Source organism: Manacus vitellinus, unplaced genomic scaffold (assembly GCF_001715985.3).
Source record: "Manacus vitellinus isolate BGI_N305 unplaced genomic scaffold, ASM171598v3 scaffold_19_pilon, whole genome shotgun sequence".
NCBI classification, from domain to species: domain Eukaryota; kingdom Metazoa; phylum Chordata; class Aves; order Passeriformes; family Pipridae; genus Manacus; species Manacus vitellinus.
The window spans coordinates 2,762,545-2,783,395 of record NW_021939395.1 but is presented as its reverse complement, the minus strand read 5'-3'; the positions used below and the strand labels follow the sequence as shown (position 1 = coordinate 2,783,395).

The 20,851-nt window shown below is 45.4% G+C and overlaps 3 protein-coding genes across 3 annotated transcripts in view; 1 reads left to right on the top strand and 2 right to left on the bottom strand.

Moving 5' to 3' along the window:
- TEX11 (testis expressed 11) overlaps nt 1-12,168 on the bottom strand; it is a gene marked incomplete at its 5' end in the record, with an annotated part of 29,115 nt that extends 16,947 nt beyond the window's left edge. Inside the window, 9 exons of the mRNA XM_029959183.1 lie at nt 1,635-1,730; nt 2,472-2,529; nt 3,962-4,047; nt 6,286-6,366; nt 7,847-7,966; nt 8,051-8,131; nt 8,681-8,760; nt 9,935-10,019; nt 11,899-12,168. Coding sequence (XP_029815043.1) covers nt 1,635-1,730; nt 2,472-2,529; nt 3,962-4,047; nt 6,286-6,366; nt 7,847-7,966; nt 8,051-8,131; nt 8,681-8,760; nt 9,935-10,019; nt 11,899-12,168 — 957 coding nt within the window. The remainder of the gene's footprint in view (nt 1-1,634; nt 1,731-2,471; nt 2,530-3,961; nt 4,048-6,285; nt 6,367-7,846; nt 7,967-8,050; nt 8,132-8,680; nt 8,761-9,934; nt 10,020-11,898) is intronic.
- A 281-nt stretch (nt 12,169-12,449) lies between these two features.
- NCBP2 (nuclear cap binding protein subunit 2) lies at nt 12,450-15,219 on the top strand. The gene is made up of 4 exons (XM_008934866.3): nt 12,450-12,592; nt 12,705-12,886; nt 13,662-13,800; nt 14,458-15,219. The coding sequence occupies exons 1-4, from the start codon at nt 12,506-12,508 to the stop codon at nt 14,554-14,556; spliced, it is 507 nt and encodes a 168-aa protein (XP_008933114.1). The 5' UTR covers nt 12,450-12,505; the 3' UTR covers nt 14,557-15,219.
- Nucleotides 15,220-17,342: 2,123 nt separating this feature from the next.
- LOC103767721 (serine protease 23-like) lies at nt 17,343-19,033 on the bottom strand. Its single transcript, XM_029959182.1, is given in 6 exon segments — nt 17,343-17,356; nt 18,204-18,298; nt 18,300-18,588; nt 18,591-18,665; nt 18,668-18,988; nt 18,991-19,033. Coding segments are annotated over 6 exon segments (837 nt in total).
- Between the last annotated feature and the right edge of the window lie 1,818 nt (nt 19,034-20,851).

The following is a 20,851-nucleotide window of genomic DNA, read 5'->3' as shown; positions in this document are numbered from 1 at the left end:
AGACGTGGGCAACTTACGTAATATTTTCTTCCTAATTGCAATGTGCATCTTTATTATTTATTCTTATACTGCCAAAGGCCATGAGAACAACTAAACAAGAGATGTATGATTTTCATTTTGCTGTGGCCTGTTGTTGATACTTTTAAATAGAAGCTGAACAATACCCAGTGATAGAAATATTTCCTTCTTTCCTATGTGTGAATTGGCTGGATTACTTTAGAATTAATATGAGCAGAATTCAAAGTAGCTTAGAAGAAGAAGAAGAAATTTAGGAGGGAATAACAGTGGAAACAACTGGAAATAATGAAGACTGTATACTACAGCTCTCCCTAAAACTACACATTTCAGGCTCTAGAATAAACATTTTCTTCTAGTTTTCCATACCCTCATATAATATTAAAATGTACATTTATCAAAAATCATGATAAAACCACGTTCCATCTCAAAAAGTTTTGTGATAATAAATACAACAGAAAAAGACAAAGGGCTTCTATACTGTAGTAGCATGTTATTTGAATGACTAAAATACACTGCCTTTTATCCTGATCTCATGAGCACATGCATCATGATCTGTCTGAAAGTTCAAAATTTTATACTGAAAACTTGTTTTTTATGTAACAGATAATGAAAATTTTTAAACTGCCAACCAAAGACAAATAGGAACGTTTCAAATTTTATTTACACTAACCTGAACAGAGAGAAGCACGAAATTAATTAAAGTCCTTATATGGGAAACAGAATTTGTACAAGGTCAAGATCCCTCACTGTAATGATTGCTTAGAGACATAAAATATATTTCTTCAGGGTAGCTGGTGTGCTTATGCACCTCATTTTTCAGGTTCCAGAAGAAATACAGTCGTGTTAGCAAAGTGCAATAACTAAACTAATTGTTTGAAATAAAACTGATGTAGAACAGCTACAGCTTTCAAAACAGAACTCTGGTTCTGTACAAATATTTGTACAGATGGGACCTCGAAAAGTAGTATGGACTTATCCATTACAACCCAAAGCAAGAAAAGAGGGGCAGAAAAACTGGTATAAACCTCAGGTGGCCCACGCTGCAGTTCCTCTGTTTGTATGGTTCTCATGAATAGAGGTGTTGGGAGGAAGGGGTCACAAAGCAGAAGACTGGTGACTGTAAATGGCTCCAGTGACCTTGCAGGTGATAAGCCCTGATAAGCCCGTGTGAACGGCCTGTGATCCTCTGGCATGGCCCCAAGTTAAATTTGCCTTTCTGTCCTCCCATGTGCCTCTGCCTGGGTGTGGCCTTGGGGATCCCCCAGTTAAGGAGGTAACAGAAATAAATTCTGTGTGTCAGCTGTGGGTTTGTGGCTGTCTCGGCCGCCTCTCTGGGTCGACTCACACGACATGTCAGAGAAATCTTAGTCATGTCATCATCAAAGGGCCTCACTGTTAATAGACAGGAGGCTGTAAGGCAGATCTACACCTACACACAAAGAAGTGGTCCTCTACAAAAAGAGCTGGGAACACCAAAACGTACTTAGGAGTATGAAAAAGTAAAGAAAACTACACCTCCATCTGTTGTCAAGTGTTTAATGTGGTCCATATTATGTTAATAAATGCCTGAGTTTCATCTATTGCAATCCATAAAAAGAGTAACAAACACATTATACCTGATTTGCCAAGTTTATGGCTTTCAATGCCTTGTCAAGGTGCAGAGTGCAATCCCACTCAAAATAGGTTGTGGCTAACAAACGTAGCACTTTAGCCTGGAAAGGAAAGAAATAGCCACATACGAACATACATACGAATAGAAAATACTTAAATTCTAAGGTCATGAAAAATAAAAGCTCTTTGAGTCAAAAAATTGCCTGCCTGGTATCAGGCATATAAGTTATGAAACATATCCAGTCTTAAAGCACTGCAGTACACACAGGACATGAATCAGAGTTCCGAGGAAAACAGAAGGGTAGCAAGGAAAATCAGAGACCTGGAAAAAGCAGAGTGAAAGAAGAAATTGAAAGAACAGGAGGGACACACTTCACTGAAAGAAAAACAAACAAAGAAACAAATAAAACCAAACAAGATAAAGACATACATTATAATGGCTTTCAAATACATAAATTATTTATATAAAGAGGAAGAGATTAAAATCTCCATATCCGCTGTGGGGAGTAAAAGGATTAATAAATTTCTCAATGAGGCAGACAAACATCTATCAGAAATGACACAGCTGTAACTGATGATGTATTGAAAGAAGGGGAAGGGAAGAAGAGATGGTCTTTCAGGGTCTAGATTCAAATGTGATTTAAGGGCACTCATCAGTGATTGAGCTCTCAGACTGATGCTCATAGCAACTGAACTTGCAACTCTGCCAAACTTCAGAGCAAACTCTAAAAAGGAGGCCAAGAAATCACTGATCAGGTTTGGCACATAAGAGGCAGATGATACACTGGGGTCAGTTTAACAAAATCCTTCTATTTGAAAGTAGATATTTCTCTATTTCTTACCTGCATTTCTTTGCCAACAGAATATTTCATGTCCATCTTCCCAATGTCATAACTCTGGCTGTCAATGATAAGCGAAAGTCAGAAACAAATGGGATAAGAGAGATAAATTCAGTCAGTCTTCTGATAGGCACAATATTCCTATTCTTAACCAGTTAGAAACCACATAAATCGCACAAACTAAGTATTCACACATCTCAGTACTCTCTTTTACCAGAGAACAGGAAATTTTGTTTCCTTTCTACCATTACATCAAAAATTGTACTCAATTTCTTCAACCTGTTGCAGCAATTTCTTCAACCTGTAACATCTACATTTCAGTAGGCTTTATCAGTTTTAACCACAGAGATTTTGTAGAAGGAAGTGTTCTCATTCTCACCTGACACAGAATATAGTCATACACAAATGCTATTCATGACTGGTCTCAAGATCACAGCAGATCAATAGCAGAGTCAGAACCTGGGAGTCATGATTCCCCGTTCACCTTCTAAATGTTTAATTTAGAATTCCACAAAACCAGATTCTAAATAAAGAACTACTAGAAAGAAAAACAATAACTGGGCATTTGTTTCCTGATCTAATATATTCTCAGATCAGAGAAATCTTAACCCACTAGATGGAGCCACATCTCTTTCACCAGATCATTATTTTCACTTTGCAAAGCTTTATTTCCCCTCAAATTCTGTCATCGGGATTTGGTATTTCATTTTCCACAAGAATAAAACATAACATTATCTTCAAAGCACTATTTGTAATTAATTCTAAGCATTTCTACAAATCCTCTGCGACAACATATGTGACCACAATTATTTTGGATTTTTTATGCTGCCACTGATTTTCTTTTGATCATTTAAAAGAAAAAGAGCAAGAAGACATCAACCCAAATTTTCTGTGCTGAGGCTGTGACCATTGCACGAGGATACTCTTCCTGATAGCCCACCTTTTCTCACCCCTACTACTAATAGTACCACAATAGTTATTTGGATCCTACCCAGCCCATCTCTAATGTTTCCTTTTTCACCTTGATGTTTGTGTTTTTCATCAGTCATGGATTTGCTCTCAATGAAGCACCTCTTCATGAGAAATTCAAATACTGTTTAAAACAGATCAATTTAAAACTGGTCAGAAGAATGCATCTACTCTCTTCCAAAGTTTTCAAATCCCTTCACTGTCATTTATGAATGGCACAAGAACCGGGAACAGCCTCTTCAGGAAAATAATCTTTTTTGAAGAAGTCTTAGGGAGAGAATTGATGAGAACCATGGAAAGATTTCATTCTAATGACAAGGTAATCAATGTGGGAAGCAGACATAAATTTTAGGCAACAGAGTATGATCACCACAAAGTATCTGCTCAGCTAATTTGGTTCAGCTAAAATCTTTTATTCTCACATTTTTAATTAGGCCTCTACTTTCCCTTGTTCTCCCCTTTCCTTCACATATATTTTTACATCTCAAAAGCAGGACTTTATTTTGTTTGTCCCTGCCCATTACCTGAGCCAGAAGGAGCTCTCTTCATACCTCTTGGATTCATAGGTTTCCACTCCAAAATTGTAGCAGAGGATTGACAGGTAACAGGTCTGCAATAAAAGACTCCTGCTTCTATAATGTTCTTGTAAAACATCATTAGATCTGTGGAACTCCAGCCTCATGCTCTTTAAAATGTATTTTATTTCAAAGAAATAACCACAGTTATCACTTCTGGCCTTTTACAAGGGGATATTGAACATGACTAAAATGGAACTATAATTGTGTGGGAAAGGGAAGCATCATTAACCAGTCCAGGACACACAAAACAGCAGGATCTTGAAACACACAAGGAACACAAAGTTCCTCAATAAATCACACTGAAAGCACTGGAACTGTGTAAAGTAAACAACAAAAATTAAAACTTGAGAGGAAAAACTGGAATATTACAACCTCATTTTTTAAAATGACAAAAAAAGTTTAATATATTTAAGTGAAGAGGACTCTACCTCTTCCATGATAGGCTTCTTCCCAGCATGTCTCTTTGGGGTTAAAAACAATCATCTGCATCAAAAGTTTTAGGAGAAAACCATTTTTGAATGCTTGCTTATTCAGAGCACTGTTGCTTTCTGCTTTACCAATCAGCCCTGGCAACATCTGTTCATAACAACTTGTCTTTCCTTTGAAATTATTTGCAGCTGTCATATGTCACCCAAAGAAGAGACAGAAAAATCATTTTATATGCTAGCAGGCTGCCAATATTTACATCCATTTTGTCTCTGCGGTAACTTTTTTTTTTCCAAGTATAAATGATGTTTCTTGCAAGTGACTCAGGCAAAAATGAGAAAGGTAGCACAACATCTTGCTTCAAATTTATTATTTCTTTGCAAAAGCACAGACTCAGTAAGCATAAACACAAAAAAAGATGTGAGCCCCTTATTTTTCATAAGTTCCCTTGTGAATGTTTTCTTTCCAGAACAAAAAGCTGACTGTACTGAGTACTGGTTCACAGACTACTGATGATCCACAAGCTGCAAATCCTCTCCAGCTGGTCTGGGGTGCCACACATCACTGTAACACAACGATTTCCTTGGGATACTCTCCAGGTGCTCTCTGGTGCAGTGGGACTCTGGCAGAGTTAAGGACTGACAGCTACCCAGCAATCCAAAAGTTTCACTCAGCAATCATTAGCTCTTTCCTTTTTCTTGTTTCTCTCTTTAAACCAGAAGTAAATTTTATCTCTCATGATCAGAAACCTTTCCCTCATCTGCATCAGTGCTCCTGGTTTGTGAAGACAATTTATTATGAGAAGTTTAATATTGTTTAATGAAAGAGATCAAGCAGAAAGGATTAAATTCAGTTTATGAGAAGTTTAATATTGTTTAATGAAGGAGATCAAGCGGAAAGGATTAAATTCAGTTAAACGAGAGCAGGAATGCCAAGACCCCAGTGAGCATTTTCAAGAATTCACAGTAAGAAGCTCTGCTCTTATGATTCAAATCAAAGCCAGACCCCTGCAACCACTCAGATGCATGTGAACAAGGCCTGCGGATCACAAAACCCAATTTAAAATCAGTTAAACTGATTAAAAACCCAAATAATCTTCTACCGTATTTCCCATACTTCCCTTTCAGGATTTGCATCTGCCTCTTTGAATTCTACTGCCTACAGAGACAGGAACAAAGTGTTTCCTAAGTACTGGGAAAACATGTAAGCAGAAGAAAATAAATGTGGGAAAGTTTATTCTGATATAAACATATTAGACTTTTATCTTTGCCAACAAAGAATTAGTCTGCATATGATAGTTTGTTTTATCTGTGTCACAAGAAATACAAAAAACCACAGTCTAGTGCAATGGGAAGCCTCTACAGTTTCATGAAAATTAAGATTAATACTGAGGGTAGTAATAGACTTGCATATCAAAAACTTAGTAACAGCTCTTCTCTTGTCCCATCTGACCCCAGGCAAAAGTTCATATGGGTACAAATGAAGATACAAGATCAAGATGTAAAATGCAGCCGGTTCTGTAGAAGAGCAAGTGGCACATTCAATTCAGAAATCTTTTTGCCTTGCTTGTGGATTTGTCTTCTCATTGTTTAGGAAGAGTTTATCATTCTATTTCAAATTCTCAATCACGAGAAGCAAGAAAAAAAAAATTCACTTTGAAAAAAAAAGCCTGCTGTTTTCACACAAAATTTTTAGTAAGAAAATTCCAGAAGAACCAACCACAAGAGACACACAGTTCAGAGTACTTTTCAAAATTTTATATGGCACATGTCATTCCTTAACAGATAGAGAGGAAAGCAGGTTCTTGAAGTTTGGAATGATAAAGAAAGGATGATTTCACTTACTTCTTTTGGCAATTTCATCAAAATATCTTTGCAGCGCTGCACACACCTCATTGCTTTCTGAAAATCCCCTTGAGCAACAGCCTAAGAAAGCAGCAGAGCAAGCCAATAAGCTGTTAGTGTGCTACTGGTCTTTAAAATTCATTACAAGACTGGTTCTTTAAAATAAGACTTGGGTTGGGTTTTTCACACACAGTAAAGCAAAGCTGGGGATTAGATATCTGTCCTTACAGTGCTGTAATAATTCTGTGTATTTCCATATATATTGCCAGATGACAAAGTCATCCAGAAAATCACTGCAGTCCTTAGGTAGTGTGCAAAGGCCAAATGCATGGGACAAGATCATTCAGATGCTAAGATGATACAGCATTTCAGAAAATCTTACATCACCTCTCCTTTTTGTCTCCATGACCAAACTAAAAATTCTGGGCACTGCTTTGGCCTGTTTAGGGCAGCTCCTGAGAATTTTGGAGATACCACTCCCCTTCTAGATACTGAGGTCAGCAATGTGATCAACAAAAGCAGGAAACTACATTTTCTTGTATTAACACTCCTATGTCTCTCATACTCTACAGCATTGATAAAGGACTCAGACACTTCAGTCAGGCACAGCAATTCCTCACAAAGCTTAGAATTTCTAAATTACATACTTGGAATTACTGTAATTTGTCTTGTTTATGCCCTAGAAAACCTTTAGCACTTTTTCAGACCTCTCTCATATTGCACCAGGCTTGTTTTCTTAAAAACTATCACCATGACTCTTACCTCGCTGTACGATGCCAGAGGTTAAGACTTTAAACAAAATATCAAACATCATGGAAATCGCTATTTCCAGATCTTGTAATTTTGTACTGATTCTCCCACTGCTTAAAGCCTTCATATGTGGAAAGTAGCATGTATGAGGTCATGGAAGAGAGGGTATTCATGCATAGCAGGATCTCTGATGGCATATAATATTAACAGCTTTGAGGATGTTCATGAGTTTGCAGAGTCATCAAAGTTGTAAGTTGCAGAAGACTTTGTACAAGTGCAAATACTTGTTAGATATGGACCTTGGCTATGTGCTGCCAGGAATACCACCTTCATACACCTTCATCAGCCTAATTGCAAATATAAATGCAGTATGATGAGTGTTCTAAGTGACTACACAGCAAAAGTGTACATGTGACATAATCTCAGCTTGGGGGAGCCAGGCTCCACACCAGTCCTACCCCTCTTCTTCAGCCATGCACAGGACACTGTTGGAACTGACACATTTATGATTCATACAGGCAGCTGTTTATTTTACAAACAGCCTTGCCAGCCAAATCATAGAGCAACAAATCTGAACTGGAAGATACAAACACCACGGCAAAAACGACTGCGATAAATCAGGGGAAATTAAAAATCATTAAAAGATTGCAACACTGAATGCAGGCACGAGATCTGCTATCTTACATCTAAGTGAAGGAAACATATCCCTCAGCAAGTCTTCACTGCCAAGCATTCAGGTATCTAATAAGTGGGTCAGAGTTTCCCTCTATACCTCTTGTGACTTATAAGGAAACCTGTGAAGAACACGTACTGATTCAGCTTGATAAGAGAGTACTTTGAAAAGGTTATTCTCCACATCAGCTCTGTGCTCATGAATATCTGCTTCACCATCGCTCCCCTTACGTAACTTTGCATACAGCTTCTCTATGTTCTGGAAAACAAAGCACAGGCATCACCCAAGGAACTTACAAAGAGGTGTGTATGTAAGAAATTAAAACTGGAAATTAAAACTTACACCCATGGCATTCTCTAGAAATCCATCAGCAAGATCAGCTTTTCCAACATCTATCCATCCTTTCCCAGTTTTCATAGACATCTGAAGGAGAAAATGGTAAGTCCTTTGTGAAAATACAGTCACTTTCAAGAAAGGCAAGGTAAGATCTCATTTTCTTAAGGTGTATCTAACACAGCACAAGGGTATTTCAGCTCTGCAATTTCTGACCAGCAACTCTCACTTCTGAATGAAGTCCTGAACACTTCGATGCAGCATAAGAATTATGGTGCCCTCCTCAACAATACTATAACATACTGAAATAAATGAACGTGTTGCTCGTAACACATTTTGCCCTGTGAAAAGATGTGATGCTAACCAGACATTCCTAACTCCACTGTCTCAGCAAGGTAAAATATAGATCCCACTTCAGCCTGTACTTTGTTCTCTTAAAAGGGAAAAAACGGGATCATCAGTCTTATCTTTCCTCAAGTGATGAGAAGAGAGAGTCAGCAATACTCTTGCCAAAACACCAACCACCCTTCCAGAACTACACATACATCTCTACTCCCTCTCCAAAACAAGCATCATAAGATTTGAAGACTTCCCTGGGGGATCAACTGTACCTCATTGCTCACCCACAATTAGCCTTACCAAAATCTGCCTTCGGATGGTTCCCTCGGGAGGATCTGGGCCCTCACAAAGGCGGATCAGTCTGCAAGCAACAAACCGCACTGCAAGGGAACAGTGCAGCCATTCATCAGCTTCCTTTGCACTTTTGCTTTGGCTTTGGGTTTTGTTTGTTGGTTTTTTTGGGTTTTTTTTACAGAAAGTCAGGCCCTGCCATATCTGAAAGGCTGTTTGGCATTTGAAATTAAAAGAGAGAACAATTTGAAAGCTTCGGGAGTCAAAGCAAATCTGAATTTTAGCCAAGATGATTAAAATTGCTATTCGGGCAGTAAGGAATAAAAAAAATATTCTCATTAAAATACCAATTAAACAATTTTGAGAGAGTTTAAGGTAAATACATGGTATTCAAAGACTTAATTACATTGCAGGTGCTCACAGTAACATGTCTTGAGAGCCTCAAAATAGCCTTGAGCAAAATAAGGAAATTAAGTTTAATAATCTTTACAAAGAAAAAAGCAAAAATATTTTCAGGCCTTCTTTATACATCAGGGATGGAAAAGACACCACTTAATGTATTTAAAACAGCCTCTCCCTGGCCCTTCAGCTGTGATCTGAGAGCATTACACTATTTTGTGTAAACTTACCCTTTTCCCTTTACCTGATACAATTTATATGATGTAGATTATACATAATTTTGACTATAATCCCTCAAGACAAGAATGTAGGCCTGATACTACAATCCCATAGAACCACAGAAAGAACACATTGAGGGAAAAGATGAAAAAGCCCACTTCTCCTTTCCCCCAGCCCTGCTCCAGGCTACCAAGAGAACCCACCATTTGTGTACCCAGCTAAAGCAGGTCAGTAAAAAGAGGATTTAGTTTTTCTGTATATAAACATTGATGAGATGATTAAAGAAATTATTTCACTTGATATAAACTAAGTGACCAACAGCCTAAATTTTACATCTGTTTTATTTCCATATATTTTGAGATTAGAACCATGGCATCACAAGGTAAATTGCAGCTTCCTTGTGCTCTGGCACAGAAATGAGGAGTGATAAAAATGCCTGCACTGATTGTGAGCTACAAGAAGGTACCTATTACACCTCCCTGAACAGTTTATACAAGCCCAACTGTACATTCTCCTCTCTCTACACCCTATCTGCAAAGCCCCAAACAAATCTACAGCACCACATATGTGCCTGTCAGCAGAGAGCTGTTCACTTCCATGCTGCAGCACGGGCAACACATTTAGGAAGGTACAGAACATACGTACGTTTGGCTTTTTGCTCATCATTGACAACAGCACCCGTGTGTTTGGCCACAGCCCAGTTCCACAGGCTGACTGCACTCTCTTCAACCTGGATGGGAGAATTCCATGAGGTTTAATTTTGTCCTGCAGGTGAGTCCCGTTGAAATTTACTACTGGAAAAAGAACCATCTTTCACATGTACCACAGTAATGACCAGGTCTGTGCAACTCCCTCTGGCGTTGCAGTCAAAGGTGTGAGTTTTCCATAAAACTGTCACACGATCCCACAGGGACATCTTGAACAATGACCTGAAAACAGGCATGCTGAGTGGACCATACAGCATTTCTTCAGCTGTAAGTATGGGTCATTCAAGTATACACAGCTGGCAGGAAGCACATACTCTTGTCATAAGCACATTTCATAAGACATAGTCTTACAAAGGCTATTTCACACCTGAAAACACGAGAGCACTTCTAAGATGAAGCAAGGTAAGACAGAACATGACTATGTAAATCCAAACTAAAGAGAACTAATTAAATCATACGGCAAGCAGCACATATATGTCACATCATCCATCAGTGCCGTTGGCTTCAATTAGAAATTCTACATGAAAGGGAATTCTGTAAGGGAAGTGCCGGAATTAAGATGCATTCGAATATGTTCCTAAACAAATGCCATTAATTGAAATGTCCTAACCTACATTTCTACGAATTCCAGACTTAGCAAAACATGACCTCACTCACCCCATCCATCTGGGATGCAAATTTCTCAGAAACACTCAGAGAGAGAAAAAATTTGTGCAATTTCACATCACCATGTCCAAAATACAACTGATTCCCTGGCAGCCTTCAGAATATATTATGTACACTGAAAACAGATTTAAGATCTGAAGGGATTGGAAAAGAATTGTAAGAATCTTATCAGGTTTGAGAAATATCTGTAGTAAGGCTTCATCTCTTTTATGTATCAAAAAGAAAACTGAGTAGCTAATTATTTTAAATACCTACATTAGGAACCTTTTGATATTAGCACATGATAAACTTATGAACATAGAAAATGAGTACTTCCCACTCTAATATTATGTACTGGGTTTACCAGGCAGCTAAAATGGTGTGCTTGCTTGTTCTTTTCTTCCTCAAGTGTCTGCTCTCATACAGGATGAAAAGGACCTCTCCTCTGATCAAGTCCCAAACTGTTAACGCATCAGTGCTCTCTGCTTGCATTTTTACTTGAAATGACAGTTAGATATGACCAGAAATTTGAAATAATAAAAACCTGAACATCAGCAGTAACCAGTAACTTTTCCCATTATCGTCATAGAACAGTTGGAGTAGGAAGGGACCTTAAAGACCATCTTGTTCCAACCCCCTTGCCCTGGGCAGGGACACCTTCCACTAGACCAGGTTGCTCCAAGCCCTGTCCAATCTGGCCTTTGACACTTCCAGGGATGGGGCAGCCACAGCTTCTCTGGGCAATCTGTGACAGGGCCTCACCACTCTCACAGGGGAGAATTTCTTCCTAACATCTAATCTAAATATACCCTTTCAGTTTGAAGCCATTCCCCCTTGTGCTATGCCCAAAGTCCCTCTTCAGCTCATTGGGTGCCCCTTTAGGTAGAGAAGGGGCTTAAAGTTCTCCCCAGAGCCTCCTCATCTCCGGGCTGAATACCCCCAACTCTCAGCCTGTCGTAGGAAGGGTGTTCCAGCTCTCTGATCATCTCGGTGGCCTCGCTCCAACAGATCCGTCCTTCCTGTGCTGGGGACTCCCGAGCTGGACACGGCATCCAGGTGAGGTCATTGCAACACACTTTTACATTTAGGATCGACATTTCCCACTGATTTTTAAAATGTAACATTTCCCACTTTATTTTGGGCTACCACGACTCAAAAATGAACTGGTTTGTGTAGTGCCAAACACCGATCTTCGCCGCCGGGCGGTGGCGATGGGCGGCGGCAGCAGCGGGTGTTCGCAAGAGCTGCGGCACCAACCTGGGCGAGGCCCGCGGGGTGCGAGGCACACGCACCTCCCGGTCCCTCAGGCGGGCCGGGAGCGGGGGGCTCTCCCTGCGCCGCCCCCCCGGCCTCCTCAGGGAGGCTCCCCGCCGCCTGGAACAGCTCCTCGGTGAGCGCCGCGATTCGCGACGGCGCCTCCTCCCTCAGCAGCTCCCGCACCAGCCCTGCAACACAGGAGGAGAGCGGGGCGTGACACACAGCCGGGCGGCGTTTATCGGGGACGGAGAGCCCGCGCCCCGCGGCACTTCACAGGGCGGCCACGCGTGGTTGAACTCCATGGCCGGGGCAGCCCCTCAGGCGCTCCGTGAGGGCGCGCACGGTGGAACGGCCGCCGCACGCACGCGCGTGTGCGGGCCCTGGGCCCAGCGGTCCCGGCGACCTACCGCGCGCCGAATTGCTGTTCTGCTTCTCCGCCCCGCCTCCCCCACCCCGCAGCGACAGCTCTCTCAGCCAATCGGCGTGGCGCACGCGCGCGGCTCCTCCCCCTCGCCGACGCCCGCGCGTCCGTGCGCGCGCCCTCCGGAAGTGTCCCGGAAGCGGCGGCCCGGGAGCGAGGCCCGGGAGCGGGGCCCGGGCGGGCGCGATGTCGGGGCTCCTGCACACCACGCTGAGCGGGCTCAACAGCGACTCGTACTGCGAGATCAGCCAGTACCGCGACCAGCACTTCAGGGTGCGCCTGAAGGGGGCGGGGAGGGCCGTGTCCGGGGCAGGGCCGGGATGGAGCGGGAGGGAGCGGGTCAGTGGGAGCGCTGACCCCGCCGCGTGCGCCTCTGTGCCCGCAGGGCAGCAGGCAGCTGCAGGAGAAGTCCCTGAAGATCTCCTCCACGCTGTACGTCGGCAACCTGTCCTTCTACACCACCGAGGAGCAGATCCAGGAGCTCTTCTCCAAGTGCGGGGATGTCAAGAGGATTGTCATGGGTCTGGACAAGATCAAGAAGACCCCCTGTGGCTTCTGCTTTGTCGAGTATCCTTTCTCTTCCCCTTCTGTCAGCCCGTGTGTGGTTACCACCTTTAGTTCCAAGCACAGCTGTGCTACTGCTACTGGAAGGCAGACACAGCCAGGTGCTTTCTACCAGGCACATCCCTTCCAACCTTACACCTTGCTCTCCCCCACCTTAACTGTGAGACAACTGTGAGACAGACTGTGCAGTGGTGCCCCACATCACAAGTGCCACCACTGCTATTCTCTCTGGAGGTGGCAGAGAGCTACTTTAATTTATTAATCTCTTTCATGGTTTTAGGGCCAAAAGGAGAACTGAGTCCTCAGTCTGAGGTCTTCTGTGGCCAGAGAACATGTTGGCTTTCTCACCTTGGCTTTACACCTGAAGGAAGTAGCAGCATAAGCCACGGGGGCATTCCCAGGCACAGGGTACACGCTCGTACAGGTCATGCCACGAGCTGTCTGTGCAGAGCTCCCCTTTTGTTCTGTTTCAGTCAAGTTTCACGTGGCATAAAGAGGCATATTACCTATTTCTTGCCCTTAGCAAGGCTTTAATGTTTTTGTTTCATCTTCTTGTTTCTGCAGGTACTGACATTAAAGTACAGAATCCTCTCAGAGCGTTGGCCGGTTTTAGTGCAGTTTTTGATCCTGTAGGGAAGAAAAAGGCTGGAGGGCAGGGGTGGGGCGGTTTTTTGCTTTTTCTAACATACAATAGTTTTCTTTTTTTTATTTTCCCTCTGCCCAACAAAAAAAAAGAAAAAAAAAAAACAGGCTTAGATCTCCTTATAGAGTGCCCCAGATACTACACGAGGGCAGATGCCGAGCACGCCATGCGGTTCATCAACAGCACGCGGCTGGACGACCGCATCATCCGGACCGACTGGGATGCTGGGTTCAAGGAGGGGAGGCAGTATGGGAGAGGAAAGACTGGAGGACAGGTAAAGGCAATACCAGTTCACCCCCTGAATCTGATCCCCCCCAAAAGGCTCTGCACTTCTTTGCTTGTTTTGCCTCACGCAGACTGTAAGGACCTGACGGCGAAGTTTAGTCGCTCCCGGCTTGTTTTGGTAACTGATGCTTGGTGTTAAAAGCTGGGAACAACTTAAGGCCGTTTCCATCTAGGAGTCCAAACTTCCTGTAATGCAAGCAGGATGCTCCCAAATCCAAGCCAGTACTCTTAAAATGATGCAGAATTTGTACGGAGGGGGACAGTGTAGCTGCCAGGCCAATCTCAGGACACAGCAGTTTGCCCCAGGGCAAAGGTGTGAGGTTCCTTTGCAGATTTCCAGGGTGGAGGGGATAAAACGTTCTGGGGGCCAAGCTTGGCTATTCAGAAAATTGGGCTGCAAAGCTGAATGAAAATATTTTGGGGTCTTCGTTGCTTATCTGAAAATACCTCGGCCATCAGATATATCATTATTTCTCATTTTCACCACCTTTTTGGTGGATTATTTGAAGAGATCTCAAACGAGTTGAAGTGCTTCTAACCTGAATTCAGTTGCCCACCAACTGAACAAGGAGTGGATGATGATTTTGAAGTCCAGGAGGAGACAGGAGTGCAGGTTACTGACGTGTGTGTTGTTGCTGTGCCCCAGGTGCGAGATGAGTACCGGACAGACTACGATGTGGGAAGAGGTGGCTTCGGCAAGATCATTCAGATGCAGAAGGCAAATCACCAGCCTGCAATCTATTAACTGCTGTGTGGTTCCTAGGTCATAGAGGGCTCTGTCCTTCCAGAGCTAGCCCTGTTGTCGCATTTGGGATCGGGGTATGGAGTGAGATCCAAGTTCCAGCAAAAGGTGGCCCTCCTTAGACTGTGGATATACATGTATTCATTCTCCCTTCCTTCTGAGCTAGAGAGGATGTTCTGTGCTGATACAGGGCAACAAGGGGAAAAAAAAAAGGACAGCTCTGCAGGATTCTGGGCAAGAAGAAATGCAGCATGTCACACACACCTTATGCTATGACATCCTCTTCATGTTGCAGCTAAAGCAGGTGGCTTCCTCCAAGCTGCAACTGCAGCCATGGTTGCTTTCAAATGGGATATTTTAAGAGCTTAGCACCATCTGAGCCCTCCAGGTGCTTCGTGGGGATGCACAAGAGATTCAGGTTTCTTATTTACAACCTCACCTGCTTAAAAAGCAGTATCACCGTTTGGATGAGAGACGTGGAACAAGTCTTATTATCCACTTGGAGGTGCTTGTCTGCACATCTAGCCCTTTGTTTGGTCAGGGCCTGCAGAGCATTTCTCCTTGTGATGCCCCAGCACTGCCTGGCTTTTCAGATCCTTGCTGTTCAGTGTGATTTTGTTAAAAAGTTTCTGTTAATTTTTTAAATAAACAGTTGTATTGGCTCTGGCTGAGGTGAAGGTAATTTTACCCCAGCAGTCCTCATGGACCTGTGCTTTGTATTGGTAGCTAGAAAGCTGGTTGATAACACACCGGTGTTTTGTCTACTGCTGAGCAGTGTTCCCACAGCATCAAGGCTATCCCTAACATTCCCCCCTCAGCAGCAGGCTGGGGGGGGGCAAGATCTTGGGAGGGGGCAGAGCCAGCACAGCTGACCCAACCTGAGCAATGGGATATTCTGCTCAGCAATAAAAGCTAAGAGAAAGGAGAAGGGGGACATTCCTTATGAAAACATCTTTCTTCTGGAGCAGCTGCTGTGTGTACTGAAGCCCTGCTTCCTAGGAAGTGGCTGGACATCTCCTGCTGGTGGGAAATCAAGAATAAATATTTAGTTTTCCTTTGCTTCCACAGGCGACCTTGCTTTTGCTTGATTAAACTGCCTTTATCTTGACCCACAAGTTCCGTTTCCATCTCACTTTCTCCCTGCCCCGTCCTGCTGAGGAGGGGAGTGACAGAGCAGCCTGGTGGGTACCTGGAGTCCAGCCAGGGTCAGCCCCCCACAGTCCTGTTGGTTCCCAGCGTGGGGCCTGAGACCACGGCAGTTCTGTGTCAGTGTGCTATAGCTGTAGTATTTACTAAGCAGGCAGCTCCTGTCAGGTCACAGTTTGTTGGCTGCACTGCTTATCTCTCTGCTTTGCTGGGCTTGGGAACATGTTAGTACAAAACACTGCTCTGTGCTTTGCCCTGCACACTGATGGCCTTGCTCTGCTGGGGGAGCTGTCTCGTGGAGTGGATCAGGGAATACATCTCCCTCTCCCTAGCTGGGACTGGTGTGGGTGGCTTTACTGTGCAGGCTTGTGAGGTCTCTGCTCACCCTTACATGAGCTGTTTAATACTACTAATTAACACTGCTGGCATATCATGGGGTCTGTGTAATCTGGCGTCATCCTGGTGTAAGAGAAGGCAACTTTTGGGTGAGTCAGTACTAAAATGTGCCCTGGGGCGGCTGGTCCGTGGGTGGCAGAATGTGTGGAAGGATTTGGGCAGGTGCCTGGGCAGTTATCACCTCCCATAGCCCAGGACTTCACACCTGAACAGGCATGTAACCCTGGCAAACTCACATGCCTCCTGACAGAAGGGGCCCCCAGTGAAAACCAGCAGCTTCTGGCACTGTGCTGGGCCTTGGCATGAGCCTGCTGAGCCACAGTACAGTGCTATCAGAGGGCTGTGGTTAAGTCAGGGACCCAAGACACCTCTGAGAATATCTTGACAGAGGCTGGGGTACATACTACATCTGAAGTCATGATAGTAGAGATACAAGAACACAATTGCCCCAGTCGTGAAAAACAAACGGTGGACGTGGTGATCAATTATTAAGGGAGGAGGAGAAAGAAGGATTCAATCAAGAAGCTGGCTCTTCAGCAAAAAGGAACGAGGGAATTCAGACAAGAAGTGGAAACTACCCAGTCTGACTTCACCAGAACTTTGAGACATGCAGAAAGATTACAGACACCAGGCAGGTGTGTGGGTTCCTGACTGGTTGTCCCAGTGCTGGGGTAACGGGGGCAAAAGTCAGCAGGAAGACAGGTAAGCCCAATGGCTATTCAATTCTTGGGAATAAAATGACCAGATGGATGTCATCACGTCCCTGTGGATGTGATCAAGGTAAGAACTATGCTAACAACAAGGAGGAGACACTGGCTTTCCTAAGCCTTGTGGGATTCTGAAGAATGCATATTCCAGGTTATTGTCAGCTTGTGAGCCCACTCTATCAAGTAACCCAAAAAAGGTAGTTCTGAGCACCCTGCCATGGGCAGGGACACCCCTGAGGAGGGGATTGGTACAAGTGGCTTGGTGGGTACCTGGCATCCAGCCAAGGTCAGCCCACCCCAGCAGTGAGTCCTGTACCTGTTGCAGTTTGTGTGTCAAAACCACTTCCTCTATAACACAAACTGGGGTGGGGGGGACACGTTTCCTGTTGGTGTCTTAAAGCTGCTGCCACTTGCAAACATATAGATAAACACTGAAAAGGGTGCACGAGTCTCCCTGTGTTTCTCTGCACTTCTGTCTTGGTGCTGGTTTTTCCTCTTCTGTTGTGCAGCAGCTGTTCCTCCTGTCACCTGTTCCACCTGCTAACTGGAGTAGCCTGTGAAGCATAACAAATGCTCAGTGAGCACTTCAGAGAGGAAGGAACCAAGAACTCCCTTCCCTGTGTTTCTTGCTATTTTAAGAAGGCCATGTCTGGCACTCTCTAGCCTGTTCTTATGTCCAAACAAGGGACCAGAGGAGATGTAAACCCTTTTTGGTCTGTCCCCAAGAACCTCTAGGCTAGGGCAGGTAATTCCACTGAACAAGTTAAATTCTGCCTGTAAATTTGGGTTCTATTGTGTAAATAATAGCAGCTGCTCCCTGCCCAGTAATGTGTCATCATGATTTTTCATGCATTATCTCGTCTGGGGTGATAGAAACTGTTGCACATCCATCTGCAGACCAGGCATGTAAGTTAAATTAGTTTAACACTCACGTGAAGTCTTAGTAACTGAGCTAGAGGAGGTGTTACATTTAGTTTGTTGAAATGTCTCCTACATGTTTGTTTTGCAAATCAGGTTGCTGTGCCCGTACAACTGTCACAGGTCTTGAAGGAACTGCATGTTTATTCTTCATCAGGTTTAAGCAGTGACAGCACTGAGTGGCCTGTGATAAAGGCTGCCCCTGAGATGCAGTGAAAAGGAACAGGACATTGACTTAAGAGTGAAAAATACAAGCAGTCATCTGTCCAGCCTTGCAAAGCACCACCAGCGTAAGATCCCTCGTGGAGAATATGAATTACAGAGGGAATAATTGCCTGGGTAAACACAGCAGGAAAATAGGAGAACTTAAGGAAGATGGAGAAGGGTACCAGCCATAAAATGTAGGATTAGCAAAAAATCTCATGTGTGTGAGGTAGGGAAACATAAGGCAAGCTTTGTACAGTGTCATATAGGGTCTCACACTTTGCACATACACCCCAGAGCCAGATGCACCAGGGCTGCCATCGCAGTAGATGAGAAGGACCATCTCGTCCTCCCTCCCACACAAGAGGCAGACCACCCAGCAGGTCACCGTCAAACCCTGAGAAATCACTCCTCTTCCCAGCCATCTTCTCTGCTGCCAGAGCTGCCATCAGCTTCATGTGCAGGCACCAGCATGGCCTGTGCAGCCTAAAAAGGGTGTAGTCATAGCCCACACTGACCAAGGATGGGCCCATGTGCATCACCAGCCTCCCCATCCCATTGCCAGCACCCTGTGCCAGCATCAGGAAACTCACTTGGATCTTCTTGACCCCCTTCACATAGACTTTGCCATGGTGAAGGCAGTAGGCAGTGGTGGGGATGTGTCTTCAAACACCAGCACACCCGTGCAGCCTGTGGGGATCCTGATGGTGGCAGAGAAGCGGGAGCTCATCAGGAAGTGGCCCCACTGATGGAAAACTGCCTGTCTGCACCATAAATCTGCTGCTTGCACTGCACATGCTGCCTCTGCCCCCTCCTCCCCACACCACTCACTCAAGGGCTCACTTCCACCACGGTGAGGGTATGGGTGCTGTTGGGATACACTGTCTCATAAGAGAGGTACTCCTGGAAGCTCTGAGGGATCAGGATGAGGTCCTGCCGGGGGCAGGCGTGATCACAGCATGTCATGAGCTCCAGGACAGACTGTGACAGGAACCACCCTTTGGCTGGTTGCAGTGTGGAGCAGGGAACACGAGTGGGAACCAGGTCACCAGCTGCAGCACTAGAAGAAAGGAGAGTAAGAGAAGAGCGACCATCTGGCAGCAAGCCATCATGCCAGGCCTGCAAAGGCAAAGCAAGGCGAGCATTAAGCCTGCATGATTAGAGAGCTCAGGGCCAGGAGGATTATCGGATGCACACAACCTCCTGCCAGCTACTGGGTAATGCATGCTTAATCTTACCACAGAAAGCAGAAGGGTTGGGACCTGTCTGGAGCGAGGTGAGTGAGGAGTGATAGGAATCTCACTGGCTTTGATCTCCTGGAGCTCTTCGAGGCCCAGCAGCCACCGCTCCGCCAGCTGATCACCTGCAGGGAAAGGAATCTGATGGTATCCACTTGCTCACTGGTTTTACAGGGAAGAAGGTGGCACATTAACTCCTCAGATTGAAGCATTTGGTGTCACAGAGCAGAACAGACTTGCCAGCCTATTTTAACTCCTAACCAGATTATTGTACCCAATTTAAAATTTAATCTGCTGCTTCATCTCCGTGTGCCAGGGCCACCCCCTTTCTGGTAGGGGAGCAGTGCAGGGGCAGCCTCTGCAGTGACAGCTCTTCCTCCAAGGACTCAGTGTCACAGTTCCCCATCTCCACCCTGCCTCCAGCCTGTGTGGCCACACGGGCTCCTCTCAGCAGCCCCCCGGAGGTGGCAAGCAGCTGATGTGCAGAGAGCTGCTGCGATGGCTCCACCAGGAAAGCTCTGTGTTCCCCACAGGCAGCTGGATACGAAATTAAGAATGCCACGGGATTAGGGTGGAGCCAGATGGGGAGGGAGGCTGAGAGCCACCCAGTCTCTGCACCCCTGGCACCCTGACCCACCAGCACTGCACCCCTGGTATGGCCTGTGGCCAAGGCACACTGTCATCAGCCAGTGACCACAGCCAGACCTCCACTGCAATGCTGCCCCAAACTCTTGCCTCCTCACCACGGCTTGAACCAAACACAGCAGGAGCCAGCAGCCCTCCAGCTCCCCTTTAAATCCAGGGGGATTTAAATGGCAACAGGGAGATCACAAACCAAGCCCTGGCTGTATCTCCCAGGGGGATCTGTCTGAGTGTCCCCCTCGGCACTACAGCCAGCAAGGCAGCGCTGAGCCAGGAGCCAGCCCTGCTGCCCCTGCCCGCGATGGTGCCCGTGCAGTGGCAGAGGCACAAACAGGGGAGGGCTTCAGGTGTGTTTGGTGCTCTGCCAGGCCTGGAGTTGCCCTGGGGAAGGCCCATGGCTGGACAGCAGGAGGAACACAGCCTGTGCTGCCAGCCTGGGTGGAAGTGCCCGGGATGTCAGGGCAAACCACAGGCAGCTGTGTGTGGGGCTGGGCGCTTCCTTCCCCTAAAGGCTGGGTCGTCACAGGCCCCTCAACACCAAGACCAGGATCTGCTTTTTTGGTGAGTTTTCTCAAACCAGAAAATGGCCCCTCCCTGACTGGCACAGGAGGGGAAAGCCTTGGGCAACAGCACCTGAAACCAGGGACACGAGTGCCAGGGGGTCTGCAGGCTCAGGGCTCAGCAGGGCCCCATGTACTGCCCCCGGCCAGAAGATACCCACAAGGTGGGGTGGTGAAACAGTGTGGTACACCAAGGCACCAGCTTGACTAGGAGGGCTGGAAGCAGCCGTGAGGAGCCAGTGCCAGGAGCCGGCTGCCCCTGGGGGCTGGAGCCTGAGGTTCTGGCAGGGCACCCCAGCCCAGGGCACCGGGGCAGTGAGTGCCTGGCCTGGGGTCAGAGTAGGTGCTGCAGCCCCTTTTACTCCAGGCAGGGCTCACAGCTCCAGCCCAGGGGCCAAGCACAGCTGATGGTGTGGGTGCCTCACTGCTGACCGTGCAGTGACCCTGTGCCATTGCCAATAAACAGGGAGAGATGCCAAAACCAAGC

What these genes read in the sequence shown, in the direction of transcription:
- NCBP2 (XM_008934866.3), top strand. Translation starts at nt 12,506, where the DNA reads ATGTCGGGGCTCCTGCACACCACGCTGAGCGGGCTCAACAGCGACTCG. An exon ending in TGTGGCTTCTGCTTTGTCGA is followed by an intron (nt 12,887 to 13,661) that starts GTATCCTTTCTC and finishes AGAGTGCCCCAG; the next exon opens with ATACTACACGAGGGCAGATG. An exon ending in GAGGAAAGACTGGAGGACAG is followed by an intron (nt 13,801 to 14,457) that starts GTAAAGGCAATA and finishes GCTGTGCCCCAG; the next exon opens with GTGCGAGATGAGTACCGGAC.